At 43.0% G+C, this 24731-nt stretch overlaps 1 protein-coding gene across 8 annotated transcripts in view; it reads left to right on the top strand.

Annotated features, from left to right (window-relative positions):
* Positions 1 to 1843: 1843 nt before the first annotated feature.
* RNF34 (ring finger protein 34) overlaps positions 1844 to 24731 on the top strand; it is a 63462-nt gene continuing 40574 nt past the window's right edge. Inside the window, exons 1-7 of one of the 8 annotated variants that reach the window (XM_032800634.2) lie at positions 1846 to 1964; positions 13230 to 13439; positions 18412 to 18804; positions 19093 to 19155; positions 19414 to 19615; positions 20902 to 21030; positions 22853 to 23321. In XM_032800634.2, coding sequence (XP_032656525.1) covers positions 1959 to 1964; positions 13230 to 13439; positions 18412 to 18804; positions 19093 to 19155; positions 19414 to 19615; positions 20902 to 21030; positions 22853 to 22875 — 1026 coding nt within the window. In that variant the 5' untranslated portion in view covers positions 1846 to 1958 and the 3' untranslated portion in view covers positions 22876 to 23321. Of the gene's footprint in view, positions 1965 to 13229; positions 13440 to 18411; positions 18805 to 19092; positions 19156 to 19413; positions 19616 to 20901; positions 23322 to 24731 lie in introns of those variants that run through there. The other 7 variants (XR_012654707.1, XR_012654708.1, XM_032800631.2 and 4 more) reach the window with 7 other exon arrangements.

The following is a 24731-nucleotide window of genomic DNA, read 5'->3' as shown; positions in this document are numbered from 1 at the left end:
GGATTCTTGATTACATCCCAGTTGGCTTCAGAGAGCTGTTTGCATCCCTGCGTTTATGAAAGAGAATTTGAATGCATGCTTTTTATTAACTGTTTTTCTTATGGCCCTCTATTCCATTTACATTAACTCAAGATGGAAAAGTCACACTTTGTTACAGCATAGCTAGGATACTGAGGATGCTTTTACCTGTCCTGCCTTTTACTAACTCCAGATGTTGATATTCTCTTTTCACTTTCCTGGTTTTTTTTTTACTCTCTCTTTAATCACTTTGCATTTTGCTGCATACCTGTTCCAAAATAAAAAAACAGTTGATTATGTCTCAGAGCCAAAAACTCAAAGAACACTGTATTATTTTATGCATTCGCTGCAAATAAAACAATGTTCTAGTGGATAATTTGTTGTTCAAAGGTCAGAAGAATAAATTATAGTTGCACAGCAATTATACTCCGTCCCCTTCAATTTATGTAATAGTTTGTATTTCTGTATCAGCTATTAACTTTATGCTTTACAGTATATGTGCATTTGCTGTGAAAACAGTTGTTGTGGATTTCCAGATTTCTGAGCATATTAATTCTTAATCAATATGTTCCATTAACATGGGATGACAGGGTTGTATAGAATTTTCCTTGCTATCGTAGAATCAAGCTTGGGTGTAAAGGGGCACCATAGAAATACTATAGGTAGATAGATGAAAGGCAGATTAGGTCAAGATGGAGCATGATATGCTGTGATCCATTGCCTCTATAGGTCATTTGTTAAAAGTAGTGCATGGCATGTTGTGATCTCCTGTTTTCATGGAGGTGGTTCTCATCAGGATGGAGCAGGGATATCACTTCTCTGGAGGCTGCTCACAGACCTATAACTCTCTCTAGTTTATCCTGGGGGAAAAAATATTGTATGTCAGGATTAGAAGTGGGCCAGGTTGATCCATGTCCATTATACAGATGAGGACAGGCATAATATTAAAGATATTGGGATCAAGAGGAGGTTGATAAAGGTCCATTGCAGAGATGGAGCCAGGCTTGACATCTGGGGCACCTGGAGCAGGGATAAGGTTGGTTCTGGTCTATTACTGAGATCGGGCCAGACATGACGTCTGAGGCATTGGAAGTGGGTGAAGTTGGTTCTGCTATTACAGAGGTGGGCCTACACGGGGTGCCCGGAGCGGTGGGAAGTCGGTTCCGCTCTGTTACAGAGTTGGGCCCACACGGGGTGCGGGAAGTCGGTTCCGCTCTGTAGCAGAGAGGGGCCCACACAGGAGGCCTGGGGTGGTGGGAGGTCTGTTTAAGTCCGTTACAGACAGGGGCCCACGGGGGGTTCCCGGGGCATTAGGAGGTCGGTTCCAGGCTGGTGCAGAGGCGAATGGGCCCATGCGGGGTGACCGGGGTGCTGGGAGGTTGGTTCCGGTTCAGTCCAGAGACAGGCCCACGTGGGGTGTCCGGGGCGGTGGGAGATCGGCTCGGGGCAGGTCTAGAGACGGGCCCTGGTGGGGTGTCCCGGGCGGTTCGGGTCCGGTCCGGTCCAGAGACGATCGCCCCTAGTCATGCAGGTGCAGCGCCGTTGCACTGTCCGGTCAGGTGCTGCAGTCATGGGGGTGCCCCCGAGGCTTGGCCCCTCAGCTGGGCCCACGTCTGGGCCCAGACCTGGCCCGGCCGAGCTCCTCCCCGGGGGTGCGGACTGGGGAGGCCCTAACATTCACACTCTCAACCCCCCCATTGAATGGACTCGTCCCCCTCCCCATGGAATGGATGCGCCCTCTCCTCTAATTGGAGAGTCAGCTGGACATTCTCGCTCTCATTGGCTGAGGGGCGGCCAATGGGGGTGGGAGGAGGCCTGTCCCGCCCTCCGTGAGGCGGCCCCTCAGTTGCCGCGCAGGGCGGGGCCCCGTGGGATGTTAAGGTGCTCGGCTCGCTGCCCCCTGAGGAGGAGGAGGAGGAGGAGGAGAGGCGGGAGCGGTCATGAAGGTGAGCGGGGTCCCCGGGCCTGGGGGGAGCCGCCAGGGTTGTGTCCCCCTGGCTGGGAGTGGCGGGCTCCTGTGTCAGTGCCTAGCCCGCGGCTGCCGCTGTGTCGCCCCGCCCTCCTCCGCCGCGGGCCCGCCTGGCGCTGGGGCCGGGCCAGGAAGCCCCCGTGACTTGGCAGCCCGTGAGCCAAGCCCACAGCGGCGCTCTCCCCTGGGGGGAGGGGCTGGTAGTGGGGAGACTCTGCCCCGCCTCTCCCAGGGCCCGGCCGACCTGGTACCTCTGCTGCGCTGCATACCCCATCCAGGCTCCCACTTGGGCCGAGCCGCGCTCTGGCCACACGCCGCCCTGCCCGGCTTGGGTCAGCGCTGCAAGCGCTCTGGGTCCGGCCGCTGGGATCCTGCTAGTGAGGAGGGTGAGGGCCTGAGTCTTGGTGTGACTCGGCCCGGAGCCTGGTCATTTTGCAGTTTGGCTGCAGCGGAAGCAGCACCGCCGGGGCAGAAGGTGTGTGTAGGGCTGTGAGACCCAGTTCCGGCAATTGTTGACATCACAGTGTGGCTGCTCAGGCACGTGCTTGGAAACAGTCCATAAGACCAGACACGAGTTTACAGTGCAGTATCGACATACCCTCAAGGGCTAGCTTGATCTGACTTCGCCTATCCTGCAGGACCTGGAGGAGATGCAAGCAGCTCTGCTAGATACCATCCACTAGCTCAAGGGTTCTCAAACTGGGGGTTGGGACCCCTCGGGGGGTCACGAGATTATTATATGGGGGGGTTGTGAGCTGTCAACTTCCACCCCACCCCAGCTTTGCCTCCAGCATTTATAATGGTGTTAAATATAAATAAAAATTTTATTATTATTATTATTACTACTACTATTATTATTAACACTCAGAAGCTTTCTCTGTGAAAGGGGTCACCAGTTAAAAAAAAAAAAAGTTTGAGAACCCTAGTAGGAGCTGTTCAGGGCTTACAGATTGTAAATGGACCTGTTTTAATGATGAACTTGAGACCTGGTCTCGCTATAGTGTTGCCTCTTGATTTTGGTGAATGCTCATAGATCTTGAGTTGCACCAGATCCTGGTGTCATGATCTGGCATATGCTCCAAGATTTAGTACAACTTCTTTATGCCTCAGAGCATTCATGTGTATTTGTGGTAGGAGACGTGATGGTGGACATTAGGGCACAGTATATAATCTGCAGTTCATTAAATTTGAACTGTAGGGGATTCTGGGAGGGAAACTGGAAGAAAAAAAAAAAAGTTGGGCTTGTCCTCTTTGGTATGTGTCTAATGGATAAAGAAGCCATGAAACAGTCTTTCAACCCCCCGCCCTAATTTTTACACTTACGGACGCGCGCACACATTCTGTCTTTCTCTTATTTAGAAATCCCAGAGATTCTCCAACTAGGGATGACCAGACTTAATATGTCTGGAAGTCTTGGGAATCTGTTTTGTGGAAGTGTAATGCCTTGAGTGCACAAAGGTGCTGAATCCTCAGGAAAGGCTTCTATTATTCTCAAAGTTAGCTATTGAAGTTATACTGATAACAAACACAAGTTTTAAACCAGAACTAATAATCCCTTCTCCTCACCCTGCTTCGCTGTCGACTCTTATGATGTCACCTTTTATAAACTTCTAATTAGGATATAACTTGCCTATAGAAAAAACAAGCTGAAAACTGTCTTTAGGACTCCTATATACATAATGATAATAAAATGGAGCACAAGTCCTGTAAAGAAAACAGTTGGGCATGGAGGAGATAGTTAAGGGCTCTGGTTGAAAGGAGGATAAGGAGATACTAACTTTACTAGATAGCAAGTTATTTTTGTATACATCTTGCTTACTTTTGGCATGGTCTCATTCTTAAACAGGGTGGCCAAAACTTTCAGACATTCTCTACAGTATGTGTGGTTTAGTTACCTTTTCACAACATTGATTCTGTACAAAAAAATCAGCTGTTGATTAGACAGGTTATGGAAAGATTTCATGCAATATATATTTTGGATTTTCAATCAAAAGTGGCAAAACAAGCATACAAAATAAAATCTAATCAACGCTTTTTTTTTTCCAGTGTGTATTTTAAAATAATCCATGATTGGTACATAAGAAAAACAAAATATATTTTTCCTAAATATATGCTCAGTAATGATAATGGTGTGTGGAGAGCTGCTACAGCCTATTGGATAGATAAACATAGAAAAACAGATGTTTAACTAGTTGGTAGCCTGATTGTTGCTACTCTTCATCATTGCCATCCTTATCTTTCCTTGGGCTGTTGCCACCCAATGAACCACTCATTTGGTCAACCAACCAAATGCCGTCTCTGTTCTTCCTCATCTTCTCTTATGTAGAATACATTCTTAAATATTGATTAAAAAACCAAAACTTTGATCAATTTTATACCATATTTACAGAAATATGCAGATAGTTCCTTATTAAAGGTAAGCAGTCAAGAGAAAATTCTATCTGCCTTTTTTTTTTTTTTTTTTTTTAAAACCCAAGTTTTAAATACTGGTCAAATTAAATTTGAATTTTTTTTGTTTGTTTTAACTCTTATTTGGTTAGGTCTTGCATGTAACTCAGCTTGGACATTAAAACTTACCAAGGCCTGTGGTGGATTCCCCATCACCAGAAATCTTAAAATCAAGATTGAAGGTTTTTCTAAGAGATGCTTTAAGTTCAGGGGTTCCCAAATTTGTTCTTCATGCACTATTTTAGTATTTGAGCTTGATTGTTCCATCCATTCATTTCTCTAAAAAGGTGGCACCTGAACCAGTAAAGTTTAGGAGCTGCTGTATCTAGTTCAAACAGGAAATAATTGATATAAATCCTGTGACCCTGTGTTAAGCAGGAGGTCAGACTAGAATGGATGATCAGAATGTCCCTTATGGGTTTATCTGCTGGGGGGTGAGGAGGAGGGGAGAATCTGCTCTGGGCCAGTTTCACTGAAGGTACAACCAGAACTAAATGAACAGTTTCACTATTATGTTGCTATGTGCTAACACGAACTGTAGTGTTCAGATTCTCTACAGGAGGATGTTTTATTCCTCCATTTCTCCCCCAGTAATTTCATACACTTAAAAAAACATAACAAACAAACAAAAAAACCCCACCCACACTTTCTTCCATCCCCCTAATTATTTGGCTGTAACTACTTAAGTGTCCTTTTAATTATGTTGATATAACAGTTTTTTGAACCATGGCTTTCATACGTGTTGGAGTTCTTATTAATGTAAGATACTACTAGACATTAACTATAAATTCCTTCATTAGATCCTCAGGCCAAATGGTATTTATACAATTGCACTAAACATGCCTAAAACCCTAAATAATCAATATACTACATTCAAATAGTAACAAAACATTTATAATCATTTGATCAAAATACTTACAGAAGAGCTAAGCTTGGGGGTGCTTAGACCAGTATTGGTTGGCTCTAACTTGGTGCAGCAAGTATTAGTAGTGATCAGCTCAAGAGTTTATCCTTTAACAAACAAGTGATGTCATTGCCAATTGCTAACTTTGGGCAAATCCTATTTTTTAGTTCATTTGGAGTCACTGCTAGTTCAACATGCACAATCCTTTCTTATTATTAACTCTGATAATTGGGGCATCATCTTCCTTCGATCTGATCAGTTATCTTTCAGGTCCATTTTTCCAGTTAAGCCACCTTCTTTCAAGGCCTTCTCATGACTGCTAATAAACTTGCACTTTACAAGATCTACAAAAACATACATATTTTCTTTTAAAATTAATTTAATCATTTATATCCTACAATATTCCTGGATGCCCAGGTTCTGATACTGGCTAATCCTTACTTCAGTACTATCCTCACTGAACCATGGAATTGCAGTTACTTTAATGTATTTAACTGTCTTATGAACTATAAACTATTACTCAGGAATGCTGGGCTGGCAGTTGTGGTTTTTAAATTTCAATTTGTTGTTTTTTGTGAGTCTTGCATGTCTATTACATAAATAATTAAAAGTGCTTGTAACAAGTGTTTTAGTCCTCAGATTAAAAAGTGTATATCTTGTGGGTTGCTTTTTATATATAAAAAAAAAAAAAACTCAGCACAACTCATTCTTGTCTAGTAAAACTGGGATGCTCAGGGTCAACTTGAAATTTCCACAGGAAAATGAGTGTTGGTTAATCTACATTCTTTTTGGTATTAAATGTAGAAAGTTGAGGTTTGGGTTAGCAAGAACTTAAGTTCCTTAACTGTCGGTTTCTGAGGTGCTGACTGTATATCGGTAGCTCTTTGAAGACTGGCCTAACGTGTAAACAAGCATGAATGTCTGATTACATACCTCAATGGGAACATTTGTCTGTTAATGTACATTAAAAGGATTTTTATATGGCAGTTAAATCACTACTGTCCAACACTTTGCTCAATTTAGAGGGGATTTATTGCCATTTTCACTGCAAATAAAATTCTTTAAAATATATTGACAGTAACTGACTTAACCCACACAGGCATGAACATAAGGTTTTAATAGACAGCTGATGTGGCTGCTTAGGGGCAAAAAGATGGAGTTTTTAGATTAATGGATCTTGTTGCTAAAGGAAACACGGTGACATAAGAATTTTAAGATGGGTTGAAAATCCAGTGTTCTCAGGTATTCCTGTAACAGGGTGAACATCTTTAACTCCTTTTCACAAGAGTGTGTGGGAAGCTTTAAATGATGGTGGTGTCCTGGGAGCACTCCACGTGCAGGTCTCCTATTATGTCTAGTGTAAATTCTACACATGGTGTGCTTGCAAGATTGGGCTGAGTAGATTTATTGTCTATGAATATTTGGTTCTGGTAGTGCCTATAATGTGCTAGGTGCAGTACAGCTGTAAAGGAACGCAAAGTCCTAGCCCTGACAATGTTTAGAACCTCAGTGATGTATTTAACTAGAGATGTTGAAAACTTCCTATAGGGAAAGTGAAGGCACAAGGCTTGAGTGGGCTGGAGATGTACAGAATCACTATGAGGGGCATTTCTCATTGAATTTCAAGTTTATCTGAGTCTTTATCATGGAAAGATTTAGATAAACAAACTAACTTCAGTTTGTGATAGGGTTTATTATAGCTTCCCATTGGCTCTTATAAACTGGAATCTCAAAATTAGAGGAATGTTTCCTATCATATTGAAGGGTACAAAATTCCTGGGTTCAGGGCCGGTGCACCCCCCCCAGCTACCCCGCCGGGCGGCCCCCCCCCCCCCAAGGCAGCTAATCTGCATAGGGAGACTTTCCCTCTTCCCCTAGCAGGCTTAAACCCTTGCCTGCGGAGGCCTTCTTGCGGAGCTACCCTTGCCTGAGTAGGGCCACGCCCCAGCTCACCTCGGCTCTGCCTCCTCCACTGAGCACGTCGGCGCTGCTCTAATTCTCCTCCCAACCCAGGCTTGCGGCACTGATTGGAGGAGACTTAGAGCTGGGCTGTGTGCTCAGCAGAGGAGGCAGAGCGGAGGTGAGCTGGGGCGGGGAGCTGTTCCCCTGTGCACACCCCCCTCATTATTGCGGGCAACCCTCTCCGCGCGCCCCCCACCCAGCTCACCTCCACTCCACCTCCTCACCTGAGGGGGCTTTTAGGCGCCCCCAACCACTAGGCACCCTAGGCGGCTGCCTAGTTTGCCTAAATGGTTGCACCGGCCCTGCCTGGGTTATATATATTTAATTCTGCATTAAATTACCACAAATATCAGAATGTTTTCAGTTAATTTTAGAATAAGTTTATAAATTCACTTTAAAATGAGTCTAGCTAGTGGCTAAAATGTGAGTTGTGAGTTAGAAACCCTTCAATCTCCAGATAAAATGCCCGTGCAGTTCCATGCACACCTAACTGATAAAGGCTCCTTCCTGCACTAGCATTTAAACTTGAAATCACAAACCTATGTATTCCATTTTCTTTCTCTTTAGTTGTAAGACATCCTCTCCCTTTTTAGTGTATTCCAGAGTGGTTTTGGTAAAGGCTTGAAAGACAAAATAGCTTTAAACATACCAATTTAAAATTGATTGTTTGGTGTTTTCCTTAAAAGTGCATAAATCCTTCAGTCATATCACTCTGTTTTCCTTCCAAGAAGGAACGAACTTTGGTCTTGGACTGATCAAGAAACACATCTTTCTTTTTTTCTTTGTGTAATCATTTTTGAGTTTAACTAAAAACTGTAATTGGACTTGCACAGTTTGTCTGAATCTTAAAAGAAGCTGCCTTCTCTAAGTGTAGATTTTATGTAGAATACATATTACAGTGGATTGCCCTCCCCCTTGCAAGACACTCCAATATAAAATATTTCCAAGGATAACAAGTAATTCACACTTGAAATGTGCGTATTTCAAAAGTGAATGTTTTGGGTGCTCCACCTTGATTTTAAAAATCAAAACTTGGTCAGTGTGTATTCAGATCTGTTTATAATAGCAATTTTATTGTAAAAGCTACTGGTAGCTCCAGTGCAGAAACCCCACGTGTTGGGTATTCTTGTCTGGGTGTAATCTGCTTCCACAAAATCATCTTCATTTCCAGCAGCAGATTCTTTGCTGAGCCTGTGCTGTTGGCTATGGCCTGATTTTTGCTGGTTTTTTCTCTCTCATCCTTTGAGTGTTTCTGCTGACTAACTGCCAGTCTTCCTTATGGGTTCCTGTGTCTTTGCTGACTGATCCATAGGCCTGGTCTACACTACGTGTTTATACCGATTTTTAGCAACGTTAAACCGATTTAACGCTGCACCCATCCACACAACGAGGCCCTTTATATCGATATAAAGGGCTCTTTAAATCGGTTTCTGTACTCTTCCTCAACAAGAGGAGTAGTGCTAAAATCGATAATTATCATATCGGATTAGGGTTAGTGTGGCCGCAAATCGATGGTATTGCCCTCTGGACCATATCCCACAGTGCACCACTGACAGCTCTGGACAGCTATCTGAACTCGGATGCACTGGCCAGGTAGACAGGAAAAGCCCCGCGAACTTTTGAATTTCATTTCCTGTTTGGCCAGCGTGGAGCTCTGATCAGCACAGGTGACCAACAGCAGAGAGCCTCATACAGAGCAACAGGTAGCAATGCAGTCTCCTGCAGAAATTAGAAAAACAGACAGACCACATGGAACTGCAACAAGGAGGTAACTCAGGGCACTATGAATCGCTATACTGGGAGAGGACTCTGTGCTAACAGAATCCGTGTGCCAAAAGACGAATGAAAAAACTTTGAAAAATTTCCAAGGCCATGGTGGACAAAAGGGCCACACCAGGGAACCAGTGCAGTGCAGAGTGAAGTGGAGAGTCAGACATGCTTACCAGATAAACCATAAGAACAAGCGAAGAGATCTGGGTCAGGGCCGAAAACATGCCACTTCTACGCTGAGCTGCATGCAATTTTAGGGGGCTGCGCCACCACTACCCCACCCCTGTCTCTGGATTCCGTGTGGGGTGTGTATCGCAGCATGCCTGAGATTATACGGATGGGGAGGGTGAGGAGCGAGGACGACCTTGCAGAGACAACACAGCACTCCGTCAGCCCCAAACAGCCTCAGCACTCACACGGATTCATCCATTACAACCGCCGTAGCCCACTGCAACCACCAAGAGCTTACGGCCCGGAATTCCTGCCTCGTCCCCGATTGAACCCCCTCGGCAAATGGTACAGTAGCCTGCATTATTTTTGAAGTAATCCATCCTCTATGCAAATTGCTATGAGGAGACTGGAATGAGAGGAAGAACAAGGGCAGGCAGAATCTCTTGTCCTCCTCCCGAGTCTGAATGCATCAGAAAACACCTTAGTGAAATACATAAGGGTGCTATCGAACTCGTCGGACCCAGTAAGGCCAAGCCTGTATTCAACTATTTTGTTAATCCTCTATCTCTTCACGGTGTCCCAACACTAGGTGGGCCTCTTTGGCTCATACAATATTGCCCCAACTTTGTGTTGCGTTTGTTTATCAAACGCTGGCGCCCTATGGAACGCAAATGTTTTCAGCAGTACTCGCCTGGAGATACCATCATTAGAAAGCCACTGGCTGATTCGCCGAGCGTTGGTTAGCTGGCCATGGTATCACCTACTCGCCGTATCATTTTCTGTCATGATCCACTCTCCCCCATACCATATGTTTCTTCCTTCCTTCCTTTCTAAAAAGTGGCAAACAACCTCTCAGTCCCTCTGCTCACGTTTGGTAAACACAAGCACACTGTATCACACATTGCAAACAATTTGGACTGATTTCCTGCCCGATGGAAGCCAAGTGCAGCATCTATCCCTAACTGAGTGTCCTGAGAGATGAGAGACTCACTGTAACTTGATCTCTGTCTTCAAGATGCCTGACAGAAAAGCAGGCCATTCCCGTGGCCTGCACTATCGTTTGATCAAACTCACTGTGATGATCACATGCTTCTCCGCTCAAAATGCAGAGTTGTTTTCATCCTCTCCATGTTGATGATGGCAGCCAGTTGGTTTTATCGCGGTTGGGATCTTGATGGGATCATGTTTATATAGACACCTTGAATAGTGTTTGTTCACTGTGAAAGAGTATAACCATTGTTCTGTAAAATGTATCTTCTTTTTAAATACTTCTCTCCCTTTTTCCCTCCCTCATGCAGCTGCACATTTTTCAAGCCTCCCTACTCCATCCCGAAGGCTAGCTCAGATAAGGCGAGAGAAGAAGAGACGCGAGATGAAATGTTCTCGGAAATCATGGAAGTAACTCGCAATGAAAGAGCTCATCTGAATCAGTGGAAGGACGTGGTATCAAATTACAGGAAAGATGCCAGTGAACGTGAGGACAGGAGGGACGCTCGAGATGAGAGGTGGCGGCAGGAAGATCAGAGGTGGCGGGATGAAGATCAGCGCTGGGGCAAACGCTGCTGCGTGATCAAACTGACATCCTCCGACGTCTGGTGGAGCTTCAGGAAGAGCAGCGAGGGTCACAGAGTGCCGCTGCAGCCCCTGTGTCACCACCCTCAGTACTCACCATGTTCCATATCTTCCTCACCCAGACTGGTAAGAACGCGTGGGGAAGGCTTTTTGCACCCGCCCACTCCACCCCGTGGACAGCCCAACCAAAAGGCTGTCATTACATTGAAATGATTTTAGTGGCCTTTTTCCTTCCTCCTATCCTCCTCCCAAACCGCACCCGGGCTACCTTGTCAGTTCTCTCCCTCTTTTTATAATGACTTTTTAATAAAGAATACATGATTTTTAAACGATAGTGACTTTATTTCCTTAAGCAAGCTGTAATCGAAGGGGGAGGGTGGGTTGCTTACAGGGAATGAGTCAATCAAGGGGGTGGGGTTCATCAAGGGAAAACAAACACAGCAGTCACACCCGTACCTGGCCCGTGATGAAACTCGTTTTCAAAGCTTCTCTGATGCGCACACCGCTTCCCGGTGTTCTCTTCTAATCGCCCTGGTGTCTGGCTGCGCGTAATCAGCGGCCAGGTGATTTGCCTCAGCCTCCCACCCCGCCATAAAGGTCTCCCCCTTACTCTCACAGAGATTGTGGAGCACACAGCAAGCAGCAATAACAATGGGGGACATTGGTTTGGCTGAGGTCTGAGCGAGTCAGTAATGTGCGCCAGCGCGCCTTTAAACGGCCAAATGCACATTCTACCACCATTCTGCACTTGCTCAGCCTGTAGTTGAACAGCTCCTGACTACTGTCCAGGCTGCCTGTGTATGGCTTCATGAGCCATGGCATCAAGGGATAGGCTGGGTCCCCAGGATAACTACAGGCATTTCAACATCCCCAACTGTTATTTTCTGGTCTGGGAAGTAATTCCCTTGCTGCAGCATTTTAAACAGAGTAGTGTTCTGAAGACGCGAGCGTCATGAACCCTTCCTGGCCATCCCACATGGATGTTGGTGAAACGTCCCTTGTGATCCACCAGTGCTTGCAGCACCATTGAAAAGTACCCCTTGCGGTTTACGTACTGGGTGCCCTGGTGCTCCGGTGCCAAGATAGGGATATGGGTTCCATCTACCCCCCCCCCCGTTAGGGAATCCTATTGCAGCAAAGCCATCCACTCGGGCCTGCACGTTTTCTAGAGTCACAACCTTTTGTAGCAGCAGCTTAGTGATTGCTTTGGCTACTTGCATCACAGCAGCCCCCACAGTAGATTTTCCCACTCCAAATTGATTCTCGACTGACCGGTAGCTGTTTGGCATTGCAAGCTTCCAGAGGGCTATTGCCACTCGCTTCTCCACTGTGAGGGCTGCTCTCATCTTGGTATTCTGGCGTTTCAGGGCAGGGGAAAGCAAGTCAGAAAGTTCCATGAAAGTGCTCTTACGCATGCAAAAGTAAAAAGTTGCGCAGCCACTGCGAATCGTCCCACACCTGCAACCTATGCGGTCCCACCAGTCTGTGCTTGTTTCCCGGGCCCAAAATCAGCAGTCAATGGGTAGAACCTGCCTCGTTACCAGCAGGAGCTCCAAAGCGCAGGGGCGAATTCAGTGTCCATGTCCTCATCACTCTCATCGTCGCGCTGCCGTAGCCGCTGCCTCCTCGCCTGCCTTTGCAGTTCATGGTTCACCATAGACTGCATGAGAATGCGAGGTGTTTACAACATTCACGATCGCGGTGTTGATCTGAGCAGGGTCCATGCTTGCTGTGCTATGGCGTCTGCACAGTTCACCCAGGAAAGGCACGAAACAGTTGTCTGCTGCTTTCACTTAGGGAGGGGTGAGGCTGTACCCAGAACCACCCGCAACAATGATTTTTGCCCATCAGGCACTGGGCTCTCAACCCAGAATTCCAAGGGGTGGGGGAGACTGCGGGAACTATGGGATAGCTACGGGATAGCTACCCACAGTGCAACGCTCCAGAAATCGACGCTAGCCTCGGACCATGGACGCACACCGCCGAATTAATGTGCCTAGTGTGGCCACGTGCAGTTGACTTTATACTATCTCTTTTATAAACCGGTTTAATTTAAATCGAAATTATCCCGTAGTGTAGACGTACCCTTAGTCTGCTTCTTTCACTGGTCCACTCTCCTAAAACATTACCTTTTCAGGTTCTCTACCTTGCCTGCTTGTGCAATGCCCCCCACAAAACTGCTCTCAAAAGAGGCCTTTTGCTTATTTTAACTGTCCAGACCCCAGTTGGGAAGCACGGGAGTAAGACAATTCTAAGAGTTATTGCTGTGTTAAATTACTAATACTCTGGGAATTCATACACCACACTAGTGGGATGATGGTGTAACAGAATGAAGAATCTCTTCAATAACAAGTTACGCACGGGTAAGAATCTTAAAATGGAGTTAAGTTTCCTTTTTGCCTTTACTGTTTTCAGGCGGGAGCCACGTCCATGTGGGCTTCCTGCTGTGGGTTGCTGAATGAAGTCATGGGTACTGGAGCTGTCCGTGGCCAACAGCCAGGATTTGGGGGAGGAACTGGCCCATTCAGATTTGCACCAAATACAGACTTCTCAGCATATCCATCTTCAGGAGCCAATATAGTCTGCAAAGCCTGTGGGCTTTCATTTTCAGTTTTTAGGAAAAAGGTGAGTGTAATTTATTAAATAATGCTTTACTAACAGTAACTAATCTGTAGACCTGTCAGGAGAGAAGTATTTTCCCTTTTACAGATGATAAAACTTGAGGCACAAGGTGGAGGGGTTTTAATGATTTGTTCAAGGTCACAGAGGAAGTTGATGTCAGACAGGATTAGAAGTTTTCCTATATTGCTTGTTCAAAATAACAACCAAGAAGTTGCTGAACAACTGAGTGATGGAGAAGCTGAGCAACAGAGAGCCTTGAATTCACAATTAATATTGTAGCATTTTCCTTAGAAGCCAAGTGAACTTAATTGCAGTCTTAGCCCTGTGTCAGAGGAATACGGTTGGTTAGGAAGTTGAAAGGCTACTGCACTGGATTAGGTTATCACTTCACTTACAGTCAAAGAAGTGAGTCAACAAAATTTATCAAATAAAATTGATTGGAATTTTGTTTAAACTATGGATGCATTTCAAAACCCAACGCATAAAGATGACTGACTGTTCTATGTATTTATATAAAAATAATGTAATCTGTAAGATTAGAGTCAATTTGGCAGGCCAGCATTATCTTGACCACTCAAGTGACCCAGTTTTCTGCAGTGAACTTAGAATAAACTGAAGCCCAACTGTTTCTGATTTACAGAGAACCTAATATTCAGAGATTCTTACAACAGATCAATCTCTTGGCAGAGATTGCCCCCTCTTTTTTTTTTTTTTTTTTTCAAATCTACTGTGCTCTGCATTCCTTTTGTGGCAGTGTGCCTGAGCAGCAGCTGAGGGTCCATAATGTCTCAATCTAAGCTTTCCTAGGGCTTATTTATTAAAATTCCAAAGAACGCAGGGAGAGAAAGATCTATGCTAATCATTGTGGTTGAGGTAGTTGTGTTAAGGGACTCATGACTGTTGGCTATACCAATTTCCTCTGCCGGTATGCAAATAGAGCTCTTGAATTAGGACCGCTATTTATCTCAGGTTCTATAAACTAAACACTGTCTAGAACTTAAGCCTGATTCAGAGTCCTCTGAAATCACTGGGAGCCCTCCCATTAACTTTAATAGGATTCAGATCAGGGCTGTTGTAACTGGAGAATCAGGAATCTGAGGCTAATTGCTAGAGCTCCCACCATCCCTGTCCTCCAAGTTGGTTGTTAAATGCAGAACCATTTCACTTGTGCCTGAAGTGATCATCAGAGTTGCCCTTAGACCAGAGGTGGGCAAACTGTGGCCCACAGGCCACATCTGCCCTGTGGGGCCATCCTGCCCAGCCCCATAGCTCCTGGCCAACCTCGGCTCCTCCCCTGCTGTCCCCCCGCCCCTGCAGCCTCAGCTCACCATGCCAGCAGCACAGTGGTGTGGTTGGCTCCAGCTGGGTGGCATGGCTCAGGGACAGATTTAACAGTGAACACAGGGTGCAGCTCAGGACCGGCACACCCTCTGCGGAGGTAGGGGAGCACGCAGGTGGTGGGAGCACGGCCAGAGGACTCTGGAGGAGCACTGGGTGGCTGTGCAGCTGGCTGGAGAGAAGTGGCCCTTTGAAGGGGAAACCGCTGCATCTCTTTGGCTGCCCCTGCTCCTCCTGAGTCCTCCACCCATGTTCGCAGGGCCACATTCCAAAAGGGGATTGGGGGGGGGGGGGATCCAGGGGAGTGGTTAGGCGCAGGGGATCCCAGGAGGGGGTGGTTGGATGGGGCAGGAAGTGGAAGGGGGGGGGATAGGAAGCAGGGGGCAGACTGTTTGGTGAGGCACAGCCTTCCCTACCTGGCCCTCCATACTGTTTCGCAACTCCAGTGTGGCCCCTAGGCCAAAAAGTTTGTCCACTCTGCCTTAGACTATCCTTGCCTCAGTCTACCTCCCTTTTTTTCCATTGTTGGAAGAATTGTAATTCAGATTTGTCAGCCTGAAGATTCAGGGAAAGTGAACTTCTGATTTTAAACTCTAACTTCTGCATCTTCTATTTGCTACTGTGGATGTGTCTCTTACAATTTATTCCCCTGTAAGGTTGACCTGTGATATCTGGAAAGAGAATTTTTTCTTTTTCCCTACAGATTTTTTTCTTTGCTGTGGAGATATTTCCTATGGTGTCTAGTTTCTTGTGGTAGGAGAGATGAGTTTAGGTGCCAACTTAAGAACTTAGCATGTCTCCAGGAAGGGTTGAGTATGTAACCTTGACTCTTCTGTTTTCATATTAGAAATAGTAAATCTAAATCAAGAGCTTTTTTTGAAGTTTGTGGTGTCTGTAGTTTAGGTTGTGTGTTTTTTTTTTTTGTTGTTTTTTTTTTGGTATTCCGAGGTTATCCTACATGGCTTTGAGCGAAACGGATACATTGGTAGTGCTTTGTAGCTCAGTTACAGCGTATACAGTGTTTGGCTCTACGTGGAGCAGGGGTAGGCAACCTGTGGCACATGAGCTGATTTTCAGTGGCACTCACGCTGCCTGGGTCCTGGCCACCAGTCCAGGGGGCTCTGCATTTTAATTTAATTTGAAATGAAGTTTCTTAAACATTTTAAAAACCTTATTTACTTTACATACAACAATAGTTTAGTTATATATTAGACTTAGAGACCTTCTAAAAACATTAAAATATATTACTGGCACGCGGAACCTTAAATTAGAGTAAATAAATGAAAACTTGGCACACCACTTCTGAAATGTTGCTGAACCCTGACTTAGAGTGTAGGGGACATAGGAGTCTAATTAGAAAATTACCTTGTTCTTTACATATCTTCATACCTTCCCTTAAATGTTCTTGTCACATTCTTGCTTGAGAGGCTTTTGCAAGCTGGAAAAAAGTACAGAGTATGTCTACATGGCAAAAACAAACCAATCCACAGCTGAGAGTCTCAAGAGCCCAGGTCTACAGACTTAAGTTTGTGTTATGATGCTACAAATAGCTGTGTAGCTGTTTGGGCTCTGGTGCCCTGGGATGGGATGGGAGTGTTCCGAGCCCACATTCCAGCCTGAGCCAAAATGTCTACACAGCTATCTTCAGTGCTGTAGCATGAGCCTCAGTCCGGGATATCAGACTTGTTGCTGTGGAGTTCTCTTTGCGCGATTTACAGTTTTAGATGTTGATCCTAGTGCTACGAAAAATAGCTTGCGTAGATATGGAGGCGAGTCTGGGCCTCTGGCTAGCCCTGGCGGATGGGAATGCGGAAGTGTTTCCGCAGCCACCACAAGTATGCCACCCGTAAACTCTATAAATAGTCCTACACAACGCATAGCTCCAGTGCTTGTCAGCACTGAAGGCCTCATAGTCCTGTGAATAAGTCAGTACTGTGTTATGAAACCGGTCGAAGTTTATCTTTGCGCGCCACGTCCGCGCACTCCCGCCCCCCCCGGCTCCCTCAATGACATACCGCAGAGTAGAACATTATTTAATGACGTGAACTCTGCAATGTATAAACACTGCTGTCCCAATGAAATACCCATAGTGACATTTTTATTACTCTGATGTATAACTGCTTTTAACAGTGTTGCTTTTTGTTTGTGTTTTTTTAGGGTCAAAATAAAAGCTTACATTTTATTTAGCCATTGAACTCTTTCCAAAACATCAGGGTCCTAACCAGTATCTTTTTCAGAGGAGCTGTCTGGAGATTTTATTTAGGAACTGCAACTTATACTTCTAGCCATTACCTCAGAGGAAGGCATAATTGTCTCCCATGACTGAATTTCCTAGTAGCACAGTGCAGAAAATGGTATCTTCATGATTCCATCTTAGAACCTGGTTAGTATCTTGAATCATCAGAACTGAGTCTTAGTAATTTTATCGCAGCTAATGAGGTTACACTCAATTTTAAATATCTTAACATAGTTCTCTGGGAATGGAAGGGGAACAATACGTCAAGGTTTCAGTATTGTTTCTAATGGTGCTGAATGACTGTTACACTGCAGTCATTATATGTTGTCTTCTGTGACATTGCCCCTGTAGTCTCCACTGTCTTGTCAAGGGAAAATGTTTTAGAATGTGTTGGCTAACATTTTTTAAAAACATCTCTTCTAGTCAAGAGGAGGCCTGTGGAATTGTGCACACTGTCATGTCATCACAGAAAGAGGATGCCTTGTATGGAGTCTCACAATCAGAATTTGCAGAAATAGTATCATGAACGACAGAGGTTTCCAACCACAGAGCGGCTATTCTCCAAATTGTTTGCTTTGTGACCTGCCACTTTTTAGTATATGCAGCTGTTGTGGGCGTATACCTTGGTTCTATATTCTGGAAGTAAAAAGCTACCTCCAACAGCTGTCTGGTTCTTCTATATATTTTAGCTGATGTATCTGAAGTTAAAGTAGAGGGGACGGAAGGTCTGCATGGCTTTGCAGAGTTAGTACTTGAGTAGGAGGAGGATAGTTCTTTGGTAAATCTTCTTTTTGCTGAGAGTAGGAAAACCATTTTAAAAGGAGACTCACTTTATATCAAACTTCTCTCAAATTGCTCTTATAATTGTAAGAATTAATGGCGAATATCACTAAACCTGAAAGATCAGATTTTTTTAATCATTTTTACATGGCACATTTGCCAGCACCTTGTGTATAATCATACTTTCTCCTCTGTAGTCAGACTTCCCTTATGTGTGAGAGAGAAACACTAAATTCCTCAGAAAATAGAAACAGACTTGGTGGCAGGTTTAGTACTTGAAACTACTTGCAACTCACTTTGAAATTGACTAGATTTCAAGTGGCTGTCCTTTTGAGTTAACTACAACTTAGTGTGTATTTAAGTGTTGCCTTGTTAAAATTGATTAAATGTCTTGATAAATGTACTAGCCCTACAACTGCTCTGGAGAGTACCTGCAAAACTGTTTGACAGGCCAGTTTCACAGACATCTCAGAAAACATGTACTAAGTGTCAGCTGAAAGCATTAAGAATAGCAGTGGGTGATGGAGGGTGTGTGTGAAGGAAATAGCAAACAGATTTATTTTTTACTCCTGTGAATATATGGCATACAGTTTAATGGCTTTTTTGTGTCTTCCTGTTTAGCATGTGTGTTGTGACTGCAAGAAGGATTTTTGCTCAGTTTGTTCAATCTTACAAGAAAATCTCAGAAGATGTTCTACTTGTCACTTGTTACAAGAGACAGCATTTCAGCGGCCTCAGTTAATGCAACTGAAAATCAAGGATCTGCGTCAGTATCTGATCCTTAGAAACATAGCAACAGATACTTGTCGAGAAAAAGAAGACTTGGTGGATCTTGTACTCTGCCATCATGGATTAGGTTCTGAGGATACAGACACTAGTAGCTTGCATTCTTCAAGGTCACAGACTTCTTCTAGTTTTTTTACCCATCCATTTTCTCTCTCTGTATCAGTGTCCTCCTCTCAAGGAGAACTTACAAATAGAAGAGGAAGCACAGAAAATGGAACACCTATACAGGTACAGTACCACTAGTTTTGATCTTACAATGACCTTATAAATGCTGTCTGCTACACTTATATACACACACCAATAGGCGGGTGTAGGGTTTTCAGGAAATACCCTTTTTACATCCTGTGCTTGAAAATGGAAGAACGTGGGTAATTGGGACAAGACTGATCACTTAAAACTATAATGGCTGTCTTTAGCATAAGCTTTCCAATTTGTGTCATCTGTGACCTATTTAAAGCATTTTCCTTACTGTACCAGAGGGAGTTGTTGTCATGCTCTGATGCATTGTATATGCAGGGACAAAGTGGAATGCCGCCTTCAAATAATGAAGAAGAAGAAGAAGAAAACACAGAAGAGCAGGTGAGACACATGAACCACCTAAAGAATAAACTAGCCCTATTTGGCATCTGACACAAAAAACCATAGCGCCTTCATGCTGTTAATTTAGTTTGAGTGAACTAGACTGTGGTGCTGCATGTTAACAGATATATTTGAAAATATTGTAAATAAAATTAATGCTAAATTCTTTAAACTACAGCAGGGATTAGCTAAAATTAGAACAGTAACTTTTTTGGTGACTTAAAGTTAAAAGCATAAGAAATAATTGGTGTGTTTCAGACCGCTAGCATGTCCAGAAAGCGAGCAAGAGCATCATTGTCTGATATTTCAAGTCTGGAAGCTATTGAAGGGTTGAGTATTCGACAGCTGAAGGAAATACTTGCTCGAAATTTTGTCAACTATTCAGGATGCTGTGAAAAATGGGAACTTGTGGAGAAAGTGAGCAGGCTGTACAGAGAGAGTGAGGAAAATCACACAACACGTAGGTGTTTAGTTCTTTTTTTCTTGAAACTAACTCTTGTTCCCTAGTGACTGGCTTTGACAATGGGTATTGAGTGCTTTTGTCAGCTGCAACAACTGGAGAGCCCTTAACTGTACTAGTTGTGTCCAGAATAGCTGAAGCTGTGCTAGATCTGGCATGTGAGTTACTGTTGATCAGTATGTGGCATTGGCTCCTAAAATTGTGCTGTTTTGGTGACTTGCTGAAGCCAAATAAACTTGATCACACTCACTTCAGCTTTCCTCAAAGTAGTTAAATTGGTAACAACTACACTATTGAAAACCAACCCACTAGAGAAAATGAAATTGTGAAACCCCAGTGAAAGGCATTGGGTGTAAATTAAGTATTAGTGGGATTTTTTTTGGCATAGAAAAAAACTTTTAGAAGAGAACTCTTACTTTAGTGATGTTACTGCTTTTCAATGATGAAAAACTACACTGGCAAAAATCCCTCCTCCAGGGGACCAGTCTCTATGGACTAGCTGTAAAGCCATTGCTGGGACAAGTGATGGGTTTTCTTATCAAATTTCTGGTGGTCTTTTCCTAAAATTAGCATTTTAACAAATAGCTGCACTATGGTCCCAAAACAAAGCACAACTGAGTTAAATTGTCACAATTATACCACTCAGTTACAGCATTATTTTGGTAGTTAAATGTAAACTTCAAGATTTTTTTTTCCTGTTTCTCTAACGTCTTACAAAATGTAAAAGATTAATACTCAGATCTACTTTCCATCATACAACGTGGCTGCCCTTTAATTCTACATAGTTACTGAATGTGTCAGTCTTGTGCCCCAATAGCAATTTTTGTAAGGTTTTATTTGGCCCTGTTAATAATATTGCATACATATCTGTAGTGATAAGTCCTTTACAAAGAGGGGAGGTAAGTATTATCCATGTTTGACAAATGATGAAACTGATAGGGCTCAGAGGTGGGATGACTTTGACCCTGCTATGACAGTGGGTGTAGCAGAGCTGGAATGATACCTTTTATTTGAATCCTAGTCCTGTACTCTCTTCTTTGGACTACGTGACAGAGGTATTTGATCCTAAATATAGGACAAACCCATACTCTGCATCAGTTAGTTTATAAATCGAGTAAGATTAAGCTAAAGCTTTATTTTACCAGTAGCTTTACTGTAAATGCAGATGAAAATGAAGTGATACTGAAATGAGTTGGCTTAGTTTCCTACATGCCTGGGACAGAACTTAGCTGCTTTTGCCATGGCCTGAATCTCTCTAAATCTTAACCCCATCTGTTGCTTTGCAGAGGGAGAGAAGATGCAACTGAATGAGAGTGATGATAATCTGTGTAGGATCTGCATGGATGCAGTAATTGACTGTGTTCTTCTGGAATGTGGTCACATGGTCACTTGCACAAAGTGCGGCAAAAGAATGAGTGAGTGTCCCATCTGTAGACAGTATGTTGTACGAGCAGTGCACGTATTTAAATCTTAAGACCAAAAATGTTTTATAGCCACCCTAAGTTCCTGTATTTCTGGGGGCAGGATTGATGAAGCTTGTTATGACAAACATTAGTTTCAATATGAATCAAACATTTTGAACGGCAGGCTACAGCAGCATTTGAAACTTTCCTGTGACAGAATTAAAATTGCAGTTTGGCAACATGATGTGTACTGCAGGAGCTGCCTGAGTTACCTTATAAAGCCATGAACTGCTTAAGTCCAACTGTTTACAGCAGATCTAGCATCACTTATTGCTCTTGTCTGAAGAACATCACCTTAATCATTAATTTACTGAAGGGTCCAGTATAGTCAACAGAAAAGTGCTTTACCATGACCATCGTGTTGGATGATTATAGTCTGGTTCACTAGGAGCAATACTAAGCACCACTCAAACTTTATTAAGGAGTAATATTTCATATATTGGAATGTAACTGTTCTGACACTATTGCTACAATAGTGTTAACAGTCAAAACAAGATTGTAGAAAGCACTGCCATTACATAAATGTTTCTGTGCAGGTACAGCTAATCTATTTTCATGCTTATTGCTTCATTCAGAATGTCTGTCTCATTACATGTATATTGTATACTGTCCTTGAACATTTTTTATCAAAGTGAACTGCGTATTCCTACATAGCTCTGTTTAATGGCAGCCAAATGCTAATTGCTAATTACTCAATGTTGAGTTTAAAAATAAAATGTAGTTAGAAGGAACAGGTGTTAGCTTCAGTGGCCCCAAATTCATTCAAGCCTATTATAGTTTGCAAAGACTGTATTCCACATACTGGGAACTTAAAGTGAATACAGATCAATTATAGTGAAACTAGTAGATGCTAACTGTTGGGAGTTATAGTATTTTAAACCTTAACCCATTAGCTTTTCTGGGGTAGGGATGGGTTGAGAGTAAGGAAGGAAGAAAGAACAGGATTAAGAGGAATTATGTTTTTTAAAGAGAGAAAACTACTTGCTCACAAGTGTTCTGAATCAAGACTAGGGTAATGAACAAAATTAACATGCTGGTGACCCCTGTGAAATAGGTTATTCAGTCCAGTTTCTAGATAGCATCAAACCACCATCAGGGGGAATAACTGTTCCTTTAGAATACAAACATTTCCCTTAAAGGGTCCCCCAGCTGAGGGAAATAATGGAGTGTAGTAGAAAGCCAGTATTGCCCACTACCTTTGCTGTAATCTGTTTTAATGCTAGATATTTAACAGTATAACCATTTTCTTTATTTAAAAAAAAAAAACAAAAACTAATGGCAGTTGAAACGCCTTTAACATTATCCAGTGACAACTTTAATCTGAGTTGAATTTTACTGGGCAAATGGTGTTGCACAAAAACTACCATATTGTATAGGGTTTTTTATAGCTTGGTCTCTTTCAACTTTCTGTACAGCCCACTATTCAATTCCCAGTGTTCACCCACTTTGAGAAGGCAAGTGCTGGCAACTGGAGAAATTAGTACATTAAAAATACTTTTGGTTTTCTGTACAGTAGATAGGTATAGGAGGCAGTATACCTCCATCTACTTGGGCCTAGAATGGGGTGGAGGGTTGGACTTCTGTGTGTTGTTTTTGATAAGTACAAGCTGCTGAAGTAGGGGAGTAAGTGCAGGAAAGAATCTTAAGCTAGATTCACATCTTTTATGGATGGGGGGGCTGTGTGAGAGAGCAAAGCAGTGCTTCTCTATCTTAGCTACTTAGAGAGTGGTGTTTTGTTTGTTTGTTTTAAAGCTAGATTTCTGTTTTAAATTAGACTCAAGTGCTGCAATTCAATGACAGGGCTCCATAAAGGTGGTAAGAGTTGGAAATGGAAGACCACCTCTGTGCCTAGCTTGCCATACGCTACTTAGAGGTTTTCAGGATTGTTTTTGGATGGTTATTTTAAAGAATTATTGCACAGCCTTCTATCAGTCTTGAAGAAAACTAATCCAAAACTTTAGCCAATATCCAGCTTGTGTATAAACTAGCAAACTTGTTAATATTCTGAAAGTATAAAGACAGCTGCTGATTGGGACAATTCAAAATAAAATATGCAATTTACAGAGAATCTTTAGTAAGACATTACTGCTTATGACAAGGGAGCAAGACAACTCTGGCTTTATTTTAGGACTTTCTAAAGTTACCAACTGAAGAACTTAAGTCAGTAAGTTAATGTAGGGGAATGTAGCACATGCATTACTTCCATTCTGAACAATGGCTGAATTTAATAAAGGTTTGGAAGTTGTCTGGGGTTACTTATGTCTCTTTTTTAAAACTATTCACTATCCCCCTTAGTCAAAGCCTATATATCCCCTCTGGGGGTTAGAATAGCCAGACTGCATGCTCTTGAGCAGCTGTATAAAGGAATCTCATACCCTCCCTAGATTTAGCCAGGTGTGCACAACCCTCACCTGTAACACTCACTACACAGCTCACCTTGAACTGGACTCTGTAGTAATGTAACAAGATTGAGCACAGTATTGATATACTTGAGTACCACCTTCTGAATGACAAAGAGTCTGCTTACATACAAGGAACAAGAAGCCACCCTGTAACAGTAATAAGCTTCAATGCTATCTTGATGTAGCCAGCCCCCTTCTAAAATCGCTTCCCTGCAATATCTAAAGCCTTTTGTTGAAACAGTGGCCTTTGCCTGAAGCCCATCTTGCATCCTGCTGTTCACAAGTAGTATAGAGTGAAGGTAGCTACTTAAAATATATATATATATAAAAAAAAAGAGGAAGTTGACAATGAATATAAATATCACAGGCAGGAAATTGATAAGGAAACCAATGGGCTACAGCAAGAAACTTAAGGCCAACATCCTTAAGGATGTTAAGTATATTAAGAATAAAATCTTAATGGCACTGGTCCATTACTAGAAGGAAGTGGTAGAAGTATTATTTTTCTAAATACAGAAATATTTACTGAAGTACATGATACTAGTAGAGTAGAAAGTTTCTCAGGAGGATATTAAACACCAACTGCTAAAGTCAGACACTTCAAAATCAGTTAGTCCCAATAACTTTGCATCCAAGAGTTTTAAGAGAGCTGATAGAGAAGCTTGAACCACTAATACTGACTTTTCCAATAACTTCATTCAGTGGGGACATTCCAGAAGTCTGGAACAAAACTAAGGTGGTTCCCATTACTAAAAAAAAAAAAATGGTGACCTAGGAAATCTTGTCAGCCTAACATAAATCCCAGGGAAAACAATGGAGCAGCTAATATAGGGCTTAATTACATATAACATAAAAATGTCAATCAACATGGGTTTACAGAAAATAGACAAGATCTGTCTTTTTTTTAGAGGAACTAAAGGTAACTGATCTAATATATTTAGACTTCTCTAAGGCATTTGACTTGGCACCATGAGACATTTTGATTAAACTGGCAAGTCTCAGTGTAACTGCCAATGGGGAATCACTGAACAGCTCTGGTTCTAGTGAGGTTCCACAGGGATCAAATTTTGGCCTTACGCTATTTGATAAAAACATTGATCACCTTAAACAAAAAAAAATCACTGAAAATCTGCAAATAATGGAGTACAGATCAGACAGTTATCTCAATCACTTAGTAAGATTGGTACACTTACATGTTTTAATATGGCTGAATCTAAATATACATCTCCAAAGAACGTATGCTATGCTTAC

Source organism: Chelonoidis abingdonii, chromosome 22 (genome assembly GCF_003597395.2).
Source record: "Chelonoidis abingdonii isolate Lonesome George chromosome 22, CheloAbing_2.0, whole genome shotgun sequence".
NCBI lineage: Eukaryota > Metazoa > Chordata > Testudines > Testudinidae > Chelonoidis > Chelonoidis abingdonii.
Note: the sequence above shows the minus strand (reverse complement) of the source record. Positions and strands in the feature narration are given on the sequence as shown.